The sequence below is a fragment of the Venustampulla echinocandica genome (assembly GCF_003357145.1).
Source record: "Venustampulla echinocandica strain BP 5553 chromosome Unknown scaffold_0, whole genome shotgun sequence".
NCBI lineage: Eukaryota > Fungi > Ascomycota > Leotiomycetes > Helotiales > Pleuroascaceae > Venustampulla > Venustampulla echinocandica.
In genome coordinates this window covers 5176624-5190381 of record NW_022474205.1, presented here as the reverse complement: position 1 = coordinate 5190381, position 13758 = coordinate 5176624, and the positions used below count along the sequence as shown (strand labels likewise).

General features: G+C 47.4%; 6 protein-coding genes across 6 annotated transcripts; 3 read left to right on the top strand and 3 right to left on the bottom strand.

The window, feature by feature from the left end:
* Positions 1-5: 5 nt before the first annotated feature.
* On the bottom strand, positions 6-1782 carry BP5553_01605 (Cytochrome P450; the record flags this gene model as incomplete). The annotated part of the gene is made up of 4 exons (XM_032010228.1): positions 6-721; positions 771-991; positions 1038-1350; positions 1410-1782. 4 exons carry the CDS (start codon positions 1780-1782, stop codon positions 6-8), a joined length of 1623 nt encoding a protein of 540 aa, XP_031874282.1.
* Positions 1783-2494: 712 nt separating this feature from the next.
* BP5553_01604 (NAD(P)-binding Rossmann-fold containing protein) lies at positions 2495-3538 on the top strand (the record flags this gene model as incomplete). Its single annotated transcript, XM_032010227.1, has 4 exons — positions 2495-2653; positions 2706-3083; positions 3148-3241; positions 3291-3538. 4 exons carry the CDS (start codon positions 2495-2497, stop codon positions 3536-3538), a joined length of 879 nt encoding a protein of 292 aa, XP_031874281.1.
* A 337-nt stretch (positions 3539-3875) lies between these two features.
* On the bottom strand, positions 3876-4991 carry BP5553_01603 (Uncharacterized protein; the record flags this gene model as incomplete). Its single annotated transcript, XM_032010226.1, has 1 exon — positions 3876-4991. The coding sequence occupies one exon, from the start codon at positions 4989-4991 to the stop codon at positions 3876-3878; it is 1116 nt and encodes a 371-aa protein (XP_031874280.1).
* Positions 4992-6041: 1050 nt separating this feature from the next.
* Positions 6042-7896, bottom strand: BP5553_01602 (MFS general substrate transporter; the record flags this gene model as incomplete). The annotated part of the gene is made up of 6 exons (XM_032010225.1): positions 6042-6289; positions 6342-6458; positions 6535-6838; positions 6891-7261; positions 7315-7520; positions 7571-7896. 6 exons carry the CDS (start codon positions 7894-7896, stop codon positions 6042-6044), a joined length of 1572 nt encoding a protein of 523 aa, XP_031874279.1.
* Positions 7897-8862: 966 nt separating this feature from the next.
* BP5553_01601 (Uncharacterized protein) lies at positions 8863-10354 on the top strand (the record flags this gene model as incomplete). The annotated part of the gene is made up of 2 exons (XM_032010224.1): positions 8863-9086; positions 9289-10354. The coding sequence occupies 2 exons, from the start codon at positions 8863-8865 to the stop codon at positions 10352-10354; spliced, it is 1290 nt and encodes a 429-aa protein (XP_031874278.1).
* Positions 10355-11515: 1161 nt separating this feature from the next.
* BP5553_01600 (uncharacterized protein) lies at positions 11516-13105 on the top strand (the record flags this gene model as incomplete). The annotated part of the gene is made up of 1 exon (XM_032010223.1): positions 11516-13105. The coding sequence occupies one exon, from the start codon at positions 11516-11518 to the stop codon at positions 13103-13105; it is 1590 nt and encodes a 529-aa protein (XP_031874277.1).
* Between the last annotated feature and the right edge of the window lie 653 nt (positions 13106-13758).

Here is a 13758-nt window from a genome sequence, read left to right as displayed (position 1 = left end):
GATCTCTAAAACCCGAGGCTCTCCGTCCTCTTCTTGCTTCCTGCAATATTCCCCAACAAGACATCCCTACCTTGTCTCTCCTCCAAAACAACCTGATACCTCTTCGGCATCGCCGTTTGCGCACTTGAATCCTCATTGTAGTTCACATAGTCCGTCACCGGCTCAGCACCCTCCTTCGCTTTCACCTTGAAGCTCACGATCAATCTGATGAAAGTCGCGTAAATTACACGATTACTCAAAGCTACTGCCGGACAAACTCTGCTTCCTGCCCCAAATGAATAATGATGAGGCAAGCCCGGCTGGTCCCTCTCCCTGCCATCAAGCCACCTCTCCGGTCGAAACTCGTCCGCATCATCCCCATACGCTGTCTTATCATGATTCACTGCCTGTGCGTTGACATATACGGACAAACCCTTAGGAATTACCTTACCCCTCCAGTTGAATTCAGTCATGGTCTGACGAGGCGGGAGGAGCGGTATGGCGGCGTAATACCGTAGCATTTCTCGTGCGAGCGCCACCATGTATGGGACCGCTTCTTCAGTAACGCACTTCTCCCATGCGTCTTGAGGGGAGCTATACACAGCCATAATGGCCGTATAGGCTCGTTCTTGAATCTCTAGGCCTAAGGGTGTGGTGAGGAAGGAGAGGCCGGCTATGGAGGTAGTGGAGAGGGTCTCGAAGCCGCCGGAGACGAGAGAGACGTTGATGGATTTGATTTCCTCTGGCTAGCGGTTAGACATTCAGAGATGCCTCGAGGAGAATTGACTTACCTTTTGTGAGCTTGGCATTGGTTTTATCTTTCAGAAGACCTTCTGAGAGACAAGGCACGGATCTACCTTCATCAACAGCAAGCTGGACTTTGCTCAGGAGCTCGTCGAGCCAGACGTCGCGACGGTTGCGGTCGTCAACAGCTGTCTTGGTGCGTTCATTTGCCGGGAGGTAACGCAGCAAGGGGACGTAGTCCTGGGGATTGTTGTTCGTAGAGCGGAAACTAGATTGGTCAGAAGGGTTTTATGCCCACTATAGTTATTACCTACCTAGAGACCGAGTGTGCAACTTCTAAAATGCTGAATAGAAGAGGATCGTCGATGCCAGAGATGCGATTTGCGTAACAGAGCATGAGAGTTAAGTTCAGAGCTTGTCGCTGGAAGAAAATACGGGGATCGATTGGCACGTCTGTTCTTCCACTGCATTCCTTCGATGCCAAGAACATATCCTCAATGACAGCGTTTGACTCCAGATCAAGCATAGAAGATAACTTCTGAATAGCAGGTCTCGTCATCACAGCTCCCACCGCTGTCCTTCGTCTTTTGGCACTATCGGACCATGGTGCAGTACCAATGGTGCCCCCTGTTATCGGTGTCAGTATTACAGGCTTCAAACCGTGCGGGATTATACTATTCTAATACCTTGACTCGTGCTCAAGATACCATGAAAGGTATAGAACAGTGGTCGGTCGATGGTTGCAGATGCGTTCCGGACAAACCAGTCCTGTGCAGCTTCAAATGAGTTCAAGACCACAATGCGACGATTTCCGAGCCGTGCCTGGACGATGTCGGCCTTTTGCTCCTCTCCATACTTTTGAAAAGCAGACGCGTGGTCGTTCCCCAAAACCTTCAGGTGCCCGTAGAATGGTTTTGAGCCTGGAAGCTCAGGGATACCAGCAAGTTTGGGTAAGTCCGTCCCGAACGCATGGTTGTATATCCAGATGAATAGAGACGTCAGCAAAACAATACCAGCCACGTAGATGGTGTTTGGCGTGAGTAGCGTTATCAAGGCCATGATTGAGTGTTGCTGAGAGCTATGGTTGTCTTCGGGATAAGCAACCACAATAATGTGAATGAAAGCCGTTATAGGTTCCACGAGTGTATCGGCCTGATCAAGTAAGGACTCTGGTGTTCCAAATCCCAGCTCTCATGTCAGGCCCCGCTCACAAACTGATAAACACATATCTCACAGGCTTTACCGTCGGGCCGGAGGAGCCCGTGGGATATGTGTCCCGCGACGGACATCTCCCGCGACGGACATCTCCTTCGCAACCACCGCCGCTGCACTTGATAATTATGGGCTCGGGGCTGGCCATATCGCCTCTTTTCACCCCCATCTATCGGTGGTTTGCCGTGCAGCATGGCATAGGCGCACACACGTCATAATTGCTAGGGGGTTTGGGGAAACTGGGCGGGGAAGTGTTACGAACCTCGCGATAAGACTTCAATTCGCCCCACATATAGAAAACACATTGTATGTTCCGCGAGCTCTAAACCCGCATATGGAGAAACTAGTGATTGAAAATATTACTAATTATTAACTGCAAAATTATGCTCCTACCACGTTTAACAATCCAGAAGCCAGTATTACCAAATCAAGAAGTCCTCGGAGATTAATAACTGCTGAGACTGACGAAACTCTTTCATCAACAGAGGCAACCTTCTGACCAGTCCGAACGTCAAATTAGCTTCAAGTGAGTGGGATATTGGTTTACATTACAGCAAACATGGCGGAATACCAGGCACAAAACATGTTCACCATGACCGGCAGGACCGCGGTGATCACGGGCGGCGGCAGTGGTATTGGACGAATGATAGCAAAGGGGTTTTTTGCCAATGGAGCATCCGTGACTCTTGTCGACTGGCTTCAAGATCGATTAGACAGCGTCAAGGCTGAGTTGGAGGCGATGAAGAAGGAACTGAAGCTTCCTGGCAAAGTCGAGACGCAAGCCTCCAGACCTGATCACAAATGGTAGCGCTGACGAATTGAGCAGAGTCCAAGGAGATCTCAGCCAGGAATCCGGTGTCGCGGGCGTAGTCTCTGAGATCAAGGCCTCCCACAAAGAAGTGGACGTCCTTGTAATGTGTGCCGGGGTGCGCAAAGTGAACAAGATTGCCTTCACGCCTGGCGAATCACTACTTAAACTTGTTGAGGCGACACAGTCACTGTCATTTCAGGACCTCGACTATTCTTTTCGGATCAACCTATACTCCCAGTACTTTCTCGTGGCAGGCCTGTTGGGTCTGGTTGGAGCGGCAGCGACCAAGGGTGGTGGTAGAGGCTCGATCATTATGGTTAGCAGCGCGGCCAGTAAAGTGAGTAGACGTATTGCATTACTTCAGAGAGGAAAATTGTCCAAATCTAATGGTAACAATACAGCACAATGGACAATTTGTCCCTGCCTACCAGATGTCGAAAGCAGCCATCGACCATCTTGTCCGGATCATGGCGTCTGAATTCGCAGACCACTACAGTATGCTGGTTGTTCCAGGCTCTTTGTGAAAGCAGCTGACACGACGTAGTCCGAGTCAACTCCATTAACCCCGGGCTGTTTCCCAGTGCATTAAATCCAATGGATCCAAATCATCCAGAATCAAACATGAGGTTCGCGGGTCAGATGCCTGCCAGGAGACCAGGCACGGAGCAGGAGATGGCAGCCACAGCTTTGTATCTATCGTCTCCGGCTGGAGGGTTCGTGACCGGTACCAATATCGTAATTGACGGGGGAAGACTTCTCGTTGCGGCCGGTAGTATCTCAAGCAAGCTCTGAGGTGGTGTCGTTCATGTGTAGGGCGAGGGGAAATGAAGACTACACCACAGCCGGGATTAAGGCGGCTGGGAATCGAGCAGCAATTTATTGAGCATTTGTATTAAACCCAATGAGAGAACAATCTACAATGCTATTTTAGTGCAATGATTCTTTGAGCATTTAGATTAAACTTCATGGAAGAGTAATATACAGCATAATGCGCTCTTAGTACAAAGTTCTACCGTAGTTGGGCTAACATAGATCTTGAGCTGTTAACAATAGATGATATTCCTCGAAGTTCGAATCAAGTGCATGAAACCCCTTCATATCATAAGCAGTCTAACCAGCAATTTCTCTTTCAAAACGACCACTCTATTACAGGCAAGTCATCACATGGCCGCCCGACCGTCACCTTTGCTGTTTTACTCGTCAACTCCATGATGACCGTACTCAGTGTCGTCATCCTTTCCATGCCAACGGCTCCCGGTGGTCTATCCCGACAAATTGAATACGGGGCTCCTTGCTCGTCAGAGAGCCTCGCTCGCAGACTTTCAAAAGAGGGAGCCACATGTGCCTTTATATCCAGCTCTGTCAGCTCCATCATCCTATTCAATCTCGCAAATGAGTTTGCTGACGGATGGTCTTGGAGCTTGGGGGGGAGTCCAACTCCGCATAGATGGTTTGTGTGTGCTACATAGCCTAGATCTGGGTTTGTGATCGTGTTACCTAGTGGCGAGCACTCGATATCCCCGTACCTCCCGCTCTTATCAGCAATCATGTAGTTGACCGTACTCGCCAACCCAAATTTCTCGAGCAGCAACAGCGCCTCTTCATACGTATGTGCCTCCTGAAGGATCTTCCTCGACATAAAGTGAACCGGCAGCTTCTCCGTGCTCGATGCGCCGCTCCGCAAGGCATTCATGCACAACCCAACGCCATATGAGTTCAACCCAATCTTTCCTACAATTCCGGCCTCTGATAGGAACCTCATCTCCACGTCTGATCCTTCAGGTTTGATGTGCAAGAATACCATCCCATTTTTCAGCTCTTCTAACCAGTCCCAGTTTTGGGCTAGATATATGGCACCGCTTGATGGCGATTTCTGCCCGATAGAGGTGCAGCCGTCCGTATAGTTGGTGAGTGCAATCTCGCTCCGAATATTCAAGGCCAGGATATCCGCCATGACTAGGCCGCCTCCGGCTCCGTCAGCAATGCCCTTTAATTCTTCCAGAATTTGCGGATAGAGCTTCTCCAAAGTCGGGAGGAATTGAGAGAGTGCACGGTCCCGTGCTTCTGGCCATGTTATCTTGGCCGACTCAGCGAAGAAGAGAGTATAAGTCTTGATATTTGTGTGGATTTCATTGGAGGCGTTACTGCCGTGGGTGAAGCCGATTTCGTAGGGAGGTCCCTGACAGTTTATCGTCTTCACGAATGGGTGCTCCATCGTCAATAAGGGCTGCTCTGCAATAGTCATGGTGGTCGTCTGAGAGGGTACTTCTGCAGCGATTGAATTACGTCGAGTTTCAAATTAATCGCACTGTGATGTCAACAAAGTAGAATTCAGGCTCGAGAAGACCAAGAAATCACGATTCATTCTCAGCCGTCACAGAGCTCCAAATATTGAACTACTTCTGTAAATGATCTCGGAGATCGGCATGTTCTACAAACCTCTTCGTAACTGCATTGGTGGGGGGACATGGAGGTCACCGAGAAACTATTGCGCTGCACGCGTATGTCCGGCACTAATACAGATAGCAGTGTTATCTACCAAAACATAGTTGGTATGATACCCTGGCTGTGGAGGTTTCACTGTGGGACATATAATAGTCGGCTAGAGTACTCCGCATGTAGCTCGTACAGGGTTTGGACGATTGGCAATATTTTTACATATTTCGGTCCCCTAGCGGTATTTTTGATGAAGCCCACCATAGCTGTGACAATAACATTTAAAGTAAAATAGGTACGTGGGTTTAACTGTAGTCGAGATAAACAAAGTCGTCGGCTAAGTAGTAATCGGCTATTGGCCATTGAGCCGACGATTAGTAATCGCAGTACCTATTTACTGTACCTTAGTCGATGATTATTTTGCTTTATAATATAGAAATCGGATTAATTACTTTAGAAAGCTATATATTGATAACTATATGCTTTTAAGTTGCAAAAAGCCGCACTTGATTGAGGCGATGACTTTGGTTTCTTGACTCTAAATACGAAAGAGGCTCTCCGTCTTTAAGCGAGCCAGCATTATGTTCTAGCCTGGTGTTCGAAGGAATGATATACTCCGGGTATATAGTTAGGTACAAACTTATTTTAAGGTTTATTACTGTTGAACAAATTAAGGGAGCGCTAGCAGGTATAGAGAAGGGTAGCTGGTAATATCTCTTGTTACGTTACTATTATGTGGGAACTATAGCGAGAGATCCTGTGTATTCTCCAGTTCATATTTCATGAATAGAACATCTCTTCGTCCTACATACCTGTGTATTTTTATATCCACAGGCACAAAGTCTGGTCTATGGATTAACTACAGCGCATACCTAAAGTACCTGTTCTCCTTGTCCGTCAAGTCCAAAAATTCCTGACCGGCTGGCTGAGGGGGCGAGCCATCAGCCATGAATAGCTCATCTCGCTTCTTATTTGCTTTCTTGTTCACAAAGTGAAGCGCCAGGCAGCACAATCCAGCTAAGAACCACTGAACAATAATGTTGTACTTCGCGTTATAGTAGTAAGGACCATCTTGAAATGTCTGGGGGCCAATGAGGAAACCAATGCCTGTCGCGATTGTCAGCATATAGCACAGGACTAGTAGTTAGGGTCGTCATACAGTAACCAATGAGCGAAATTGCGTTTACAGTTGTCTTTTTTGTATGCCCCGCGGTATTGGAAGAAATTGTGCCTAGGATCAAGATCAAGGCAGTCGCGGAATTTCCGATGACAATATCTGCGAAGCGGGTCAGTTCATGATGCACTATATTAGATGCTTGGACATCTGTTTCGAGGGGACGGGGCAAGCTTACAGTATCCGAAAAGTTGACCGGCGGTGGCGTTCAGGGGATCATGCATGGCAAGACCAGTCATCAAACTGATACCAAAGAGACCAACCACTAGGGCAAACACGGCTCCTAGGTATCGATGTCCGAGTTTGGAGGCGACAAATGGTATACCGAGGTTGGCGATCAGCTGAACTCCACCACCTGGCATGGAAAGGAGGAAGGTGGTCTCGGCATCAAAGCCGAGGCCTTGAATAAGCTGTGTGAAGAACACAGTAATACCACCATTTGGGATGTTCGAAGTGACTGTGAAAAGGAAAATGAGGTATGTCTGCATAAAATTTAGTTACAGCATTCATTATACCGGAAGTAATGTAACTTACGCGTATGTCAGTAAACGCCTCCCTGACCTGGTACCACTTGAAGACCTTGGTTCCAATACCCTGCTGATTGCCTCGCAGTCTCTCGACTGCAATCACCTTCTCTTCCTCAGTCAGCCATTTAGCAGTGACTGGCGAGTCAGCAACAAAGAAGAACATGAAGAGCCCATAGACAGACGAGACACCTCCGGTAAGAATAAATAGGGCCTTCCAGGCCGAGAAGTGAATAGACGTGTTCTCTCGGAATCCACGAGCGACTCCGTAAGCTAGCGCCCCACCAGTAATTTGACCAAGGCCATTGCAGGTGAACCATACGGCTGTTCTGAAAGTCTGCTCACTCGTACGATACCATTGAGACGTTATCAAAACGAAGCCTACTCCGAGAGTTACCATCGATAAATTCAGTCACGCGGCAACGAAGACCAACCTGCTGTAACGGCACCTTCGAAAGCTCCTAAGAAGAACCTTACTGTCAGAATTCCAGCAGCATTGAAGCATACAGAGTGTAGAGCTAATATAACACCCCAAATCATTACTACGCAGCCTAGGTACCGAGCAATGGGCAGAATCTGGAAAAGGCGATTGTGAGGGTATTCAAAAACAAGGTACCCGACATAGAAGATAGAACCAGCCCTTTATCGCGTTAGAATTTCGAATTGGTGTCTGCTTATAGAAGTACCTACCATGAGTATTCAGCATCATTCATACCCATATCCTCTTTGATGTTCATGGCCGCAGCATAGGAGAGTGTCGTCTTGTCGAGGTACTGCAATAGGTAGAGTCCACACATCCATGGCAAGAGATGCCTATCGATCTTGTTGCGTATTCTCTTGTTTGTTGCTCCGTCAATATTCATCGCTGTCGTATGAGCATACTTCCCGGCCTCATCTTGTCCCTTGATGTGACCGAGATGACCCTTCCCAATACTGCCATTCTCAGGGTGGTCGGAGATTGTGGATTCGCCAGCCTTCTCGCCCAGCTTCTCGCTCAGGGTAGCATCAATGGCCATGATGCACTAGACTGTTGGGCGTTTGTCAAAAATACTCTCAAATAATTTGAGTTGAAGGAAACGTAATGAGGTAATGGGCGATCTGGATGTGGCTGGGATGAAGGACGGATGCGAGTTTAATATAGAGAGGAACTGTGCAACTACCGCTGGAGATAGGAGACTCTTGGCCTATAAGTGCCTAGTATTTCTATTTACGATAGAGGCGGGGATAGAAGAGAGATAGGATACAAGGAGAAGGGGGGTTGCATCCTCGGTCCATGAACTTGACTGGCCCCTGGAGCTTTGCTCACGACACACCTCGTACACAGTCTCGATGCAGAGCGGCTTGAGGTTTCCAATTGGCGGCAAGATCTCAACAAGTGAACCAAAAAACTTTGACCTGTACCAAGCAGACTAATGGCCATTTCGTGGGGAAATGAATCGTCTTTGGGAAAGGCCCATATTCCTCGGTGTAGATTCCAGAGAAGTGGACCCTGATAATCTTGGGCTTGTTTAGGTGGGCCCCTCCCCTACATCGGGCCGGAGATCAGCGCGTGTCTCAAGTAACCCGACGCTCTTCTGCATGCGCGCCGTTGGAAGAGTGGCGTTTAATATTGGAGATAGTATTAATCGCTGGTTCGCTTGGATGATCCTCCTCCGTCGAATGCGAGTGGCCATCACTATTGGTACCACAAATTCACGATAGATCTGCGTTTGGGAGAAGTGGGGACAGTGCGAGGTGCTGGAACTCGTGAGGAGTGAGTATGGTGACGCTTCCGTCACTAGTAACATTATTATTCCTCTTCTTCTTCTTCCTCTTCTATTACCATTCTTATCCCTATTAGAGCCAGTAGATTCGCTATTATCGCCTATCTCTTATACTAAAGTTTAATTCTAAAGTCCCTCTTTACTTCTTTACTCCTGAATATCTCTTGTTCGTTTCCTTCTTCACGTCCCTTCTTCTCGGACAATCTCATGTGCGCAGTTATGTCGTACACTATCCATACCTCAACCCTGTTCGACCCGAAGAAGAAGAAATTTGTGTCCGAGGTCTCAATCACGGTTGAGCCCATCACCGGCACCATTATCAAGGTCTACGAGCGAACAGAGAAGCTAGAAGAGGTTCCAGAAGGCGACGTTGACCTCCGGGAGAAGGTTGTGATGCCTGGCTTCGTTGAAGCCCATTCGCACATTTTTCTCCATGATTATGAGTAAGATTTATTTCTTCAATTCGTCAGGGGAGACACAGTCAGGGACCCCACTTCAAAATAAGACCTCAAATTCTGCAAACTCTAGACCTTCCAGGCTGCACAGTTGCAATCCTCAGGAATCTGGGTTTAGGTTGCTGGTCAGTTGGCAACTCAAGGACAATTCCCGGGCTTAATGGTTACCTTTCTGATTCTCATCTCCCAGCGAGCGTGCTTCAGTCAACCAAAAGCGTGACGAAAGTGTTGTCGAACGCATCATCCGCGCCTCAAACCACTGCAGAACTGCCTTACTAGCAGGATATACCACCTACCGAGACCTGGGCTCCGAATCAATGGGCAACTCAGACGCCAGTATGCGTGATGCTATCAATCGCGGCCTCATGCCCGGCCCTCGCCTCTTCGTCGCGACCAAAGCCTTAGCCAGCACTGGCTCCTATGAACCCCGCACCGAGAGCGAACATACCTGTCTGCCATCTGGCGCTGACTGTGTGGATGGAGCCGGTGGCGCTCGTCTAGCTGTCCGCCGCAGAATCGCAGCTGGTGCAGATGTTATCAAGTATTTTGCAGATTACAGACGAAGAGTCATGCGGTTCCCGCCTACCCAGCAGCATCCTTACATCAACGATATTGCGCATCTCCCAGAGGATCCGAACCCTGATGTCTTGGTCTTTGCACAAGAGGAGGTAAATATGATCATCAAGGAAGCGAGGCTGGCGAAAGCCCCTGTTGCTTGTCATGCGGGGACAATTGAGGGTGCCATGATGGCGGTTGAAGCCGGGGTTAATACGCTGGAGCATTGTTATTTTGCCAATGCTGAGCTTTTTGAAGCCATGGTCTCAAAGAACGTTATTTTCGTTCCTACATTGTCTGTCTGCGAGAAATTGCACTCCAAGCGGTACCCCGAGATCAAAGCCCAAACGAAGCTGGCTTATGACCTAGGCGTGAGATTTGCCTGCGGTGCTGACATTGGCCCTGTCAGTCACGGTAAGAGTGCTCGCGAGATGGAACTCATGATAGAGGCCGGAATTCCCCTGGAGGATGTTCTGGAGGCGTGTTCTGTTGGAGGATGGGAATCATGTGGTGGGGATCTGTGTGGTGTCAAGTTCGGATGGTTTGAGCCGGGTCTGCGTGCAGATATTATCGCCCTGGACAAAGATCCGCGTGAGGATATACACGCATTGAGGAATGTATCCTTTGTAATGAAGGATGCGAGGATTTGGAAGCAAGATGGCAAAGCGGTTGGAATGGTTCAAGACAGCTATACTTGGTAGAAAGCAAGTACTGCCGCGTCTTGGGAGGTAACAAGCTGGCCGCATGGTGTCGAGTTAGTTTGATCGATATCTGGCCATTCACTAGGACGTCTTTATTCAAAGAGAAACACGGAGCTTTCAAATCACTGCCCCCTTCTACAGCTTAGTGGAGCTTGACTTACGAGTGACCCTTCCGTCGGTTACGGAAGCTCTTCTTTGTAAAGTGAGCTCGGCAGTATCAATTGTCACTCATCACTTGATCTAGTGCTACTGACCAGTGAGAGAGACCGCATTTTTATACAGCCTCATTACAACTTCCAACTTCCACCACCTCCACTATCAAGGCATCCCAGCAACACTGGATTTTCCCGGATCTCATTATTCCGCGGAACTCATATATCTCCCAAGCGAACCCACACCGTATTCCATTCATACTTTATAATAGCTCTGACAACCCCTCAACTAACTAGAGAAAGGGCATCCCGCGAGGATAATCATCCTTCTTCGTATTACGTCTTATGTAGTATTGAGAATCAATACGCACCTTGACTCAAACTATCACGATACTCCGCTTACTAATAGTATACAAATACTATTTATATCGAAGTAGAAAAGAATAATAATACTATATCTATTATTTATTATCCTTAAAGTCTTAATATTAATTTAATCAAAGGAAGTAAATAGATTTTTATAGAGATTAAATAGTTTACTAGTCGAGGAGTAAAAATGAATAATCTAAGGTGAATGTACAAAAGCTACGAGGCGAGATTCGTAAGAGTATTAAGGTCCTTTTAAGTAGAAGCTTGGATAATACGAAAAGCTAGTATAAACAAGTGGGGAGCTTATTCAAATGACCTTGTAAATGGGGTCATTTCGAATTTGGGTAATTTTCAGGCGGTTCAGTGAATTTGGTGGTCAAGTAACACTCCCTCCAACCGAGAACGTTTGTAACCATCATCAATTTCACTTTCACCACGTCCAACTCAACTTATACGTCCATCACCCAGGATTTAGTCTGCGAGATCCTATCGACTGACTGAAAACCATCAGCTCAGTCTTAACCTCTGCTTCGCCTGTGGCTAATTCTCTGCCCTAGAACCTCCCTAAACTTTACCAAGGCTGCGATCTAAATACGCCTGGCCGTGTCATACGCACTTCTTATACATTCACACCAAACCCATGACGTCCGCTGCGTCAGATAAACCCCCCGCCGTAGATGACGTCGACGACCAGGAGGTGGACATGGAATCTGAGGGAGATGACGACAAGGAATTATTCGCTCCTGTCATGGCGAGTTTGCGGTTGGATCTCCTGCCTGGATATGCTTCCGCTGCTCGGGAGAAAATCAATCAAGACAGCAACAAGAAATCCCACGAGATTGAGCCCGTCACCATCGGTTTGCCAATATGTGGCTCCTATCATGTCCTCTTCCCTGTGGAATTTAATGATGGAATTCGCTGGATCCTTAAGGTCCCTGTCAATGGAACTCGCGATCGGTTTGACGGGCCCGCTGCTAGAGCATTATGCTCCGAAGCATTGACGATGCAGCTACTACGACATAAGACTACTATTCCTCTACCTCGAGTATTCGCATTTGACGCCACATGCGGCAATGATCTTGGTTGCCCGTTTATCCTAATGAGTTTCATTTCTGGCAAATCATTGTATGATTGTTGGTTTGACCATACTGTGCCAAAACACATTGTACAAGCGCGTCGGACTCGAACCCTGAAAGAACTTGCTGCTGCCATGATTCAATTGGACAGATTCTCATTTGATCAAGGAGGTTCAATTAATTTTGACGAACATGGCCAACCTGCCCGCATCAGCCCCTCCCGACACGTTGACAATCAAGCCATGCTTGATCGTCTGTACACAGACGATCAAGATGAAATGGCTGTATATGTTGAATTGGGTCCTTTCACAGACCCAAGGTCATTCTATACAGCTTTCCTAGACTGTCGACACGAACCACGTACCATTTCTAGCAAGGGCGAGCTTGAACTTCTTCGATTGTTTCTCCATTGGGTCCCAGAACCTATGGATGAGAGGAAGAAATTTGTCTTGACACACCCAGATTTTGATATCCAGAATGTTATCGTCTCAGAAGATGGAGGATTACAAGGTCTCATTGACTGGGACGGCGTTTGTGCAGTCCCACGAAGCTTAGGGAACGAAAAATACCCAAGCTGGCTGACGCGTGATTGGGATCCTGCTATGTATGGCTGGAAGGAAGAAATGGAACAAGGTATCGAGCCAGAGGGCGTTTGGGAAGACTCTCCTGAAACACTCGCCTTTTACCGCACAATCTATGACGACTTTATGAAAGCGTACCGCCTTCAAGACAAGGGTTTGGTATCGGAAGTCAACCTAACTCGTAACTCTCTATTCGCTGAGAATCTCTATATCGCAGCAACAGACCAACTGTGTACTGCATCAATCTTAGATAAGTTCTTCAACGAAATTGCAGAAATAGTCCGCAAATATGTTTCCGTGCTAGCTACAGAGGCAAGCAAATCGACCGACGAAGAGAACGAGAAAATAATTCCACTAGACAATGGACAGGTCTCAGGACAGCAGAGCGGGCATGGCAATATGGGAAATGGAGAAGACAATTGTGGGTTAAACGACTTCTACATTTACAAAATCGCGTGTGCAATGGCAGAAGGACACCTCAATGAATGGCATATGAAGCTCTTAAAGATTGGCTTTGATGCACTCCTAAAAGGGGAGATTGAACTTCAGGAGGCGAAGCCATGCAAGTCGTGATTAGGGTTTAACAAGGAGGTCACGGAAGTAGTCTCAATATAAGTTACGTAGCTCTCAGTGCTGATGTAAATATAAGAGGGCTATTCCATCGGAATCCTTCCCACTGCTCTTGCTCTCTAGTCGCCCTATTTCCTCTTCTTGTTGATTTCCCTCTTTTGGCCTCTCATCGTCCTCCCTCTTCGTGGGTCACTCTGCCCTACTGTCCTACATATCTCAGGTTTCACGGCTTCCTATTTTGGGGAATATTTGCCCACTGCTCATGCAGCAGATCCTTAGAGTTCTTCTACATCTTAGTTTTGTACTTTCTTAGCCTTAGCCCTCCACTATCTTCTCGTCGTTATTGAAAATAAGCTTGGATTTAAGGTAGGTAGTAGGTAATAATAACAATAATAGGCGGTGACACCAATCTGGCCCTTGCCAAACCAACCCCACGAAAAAAAAAACGATTCCTAAGGTGAATTTAATTTAATCGTATGTTATGTATTTGTTTTTTTTAAAAGAAAAATATTAAATCGAACTCTCAAAATAGCAAAAGAGTTCGGCCCGGTGTCGAATGCCTACATCTTTTGTCGCATTTGTTTTGTTGTCGCTTTGTTGTTGTTCCCTTTTTCCTATCGTCCCTGGCGATAACGAAAGTACAATTTGACTAGAAC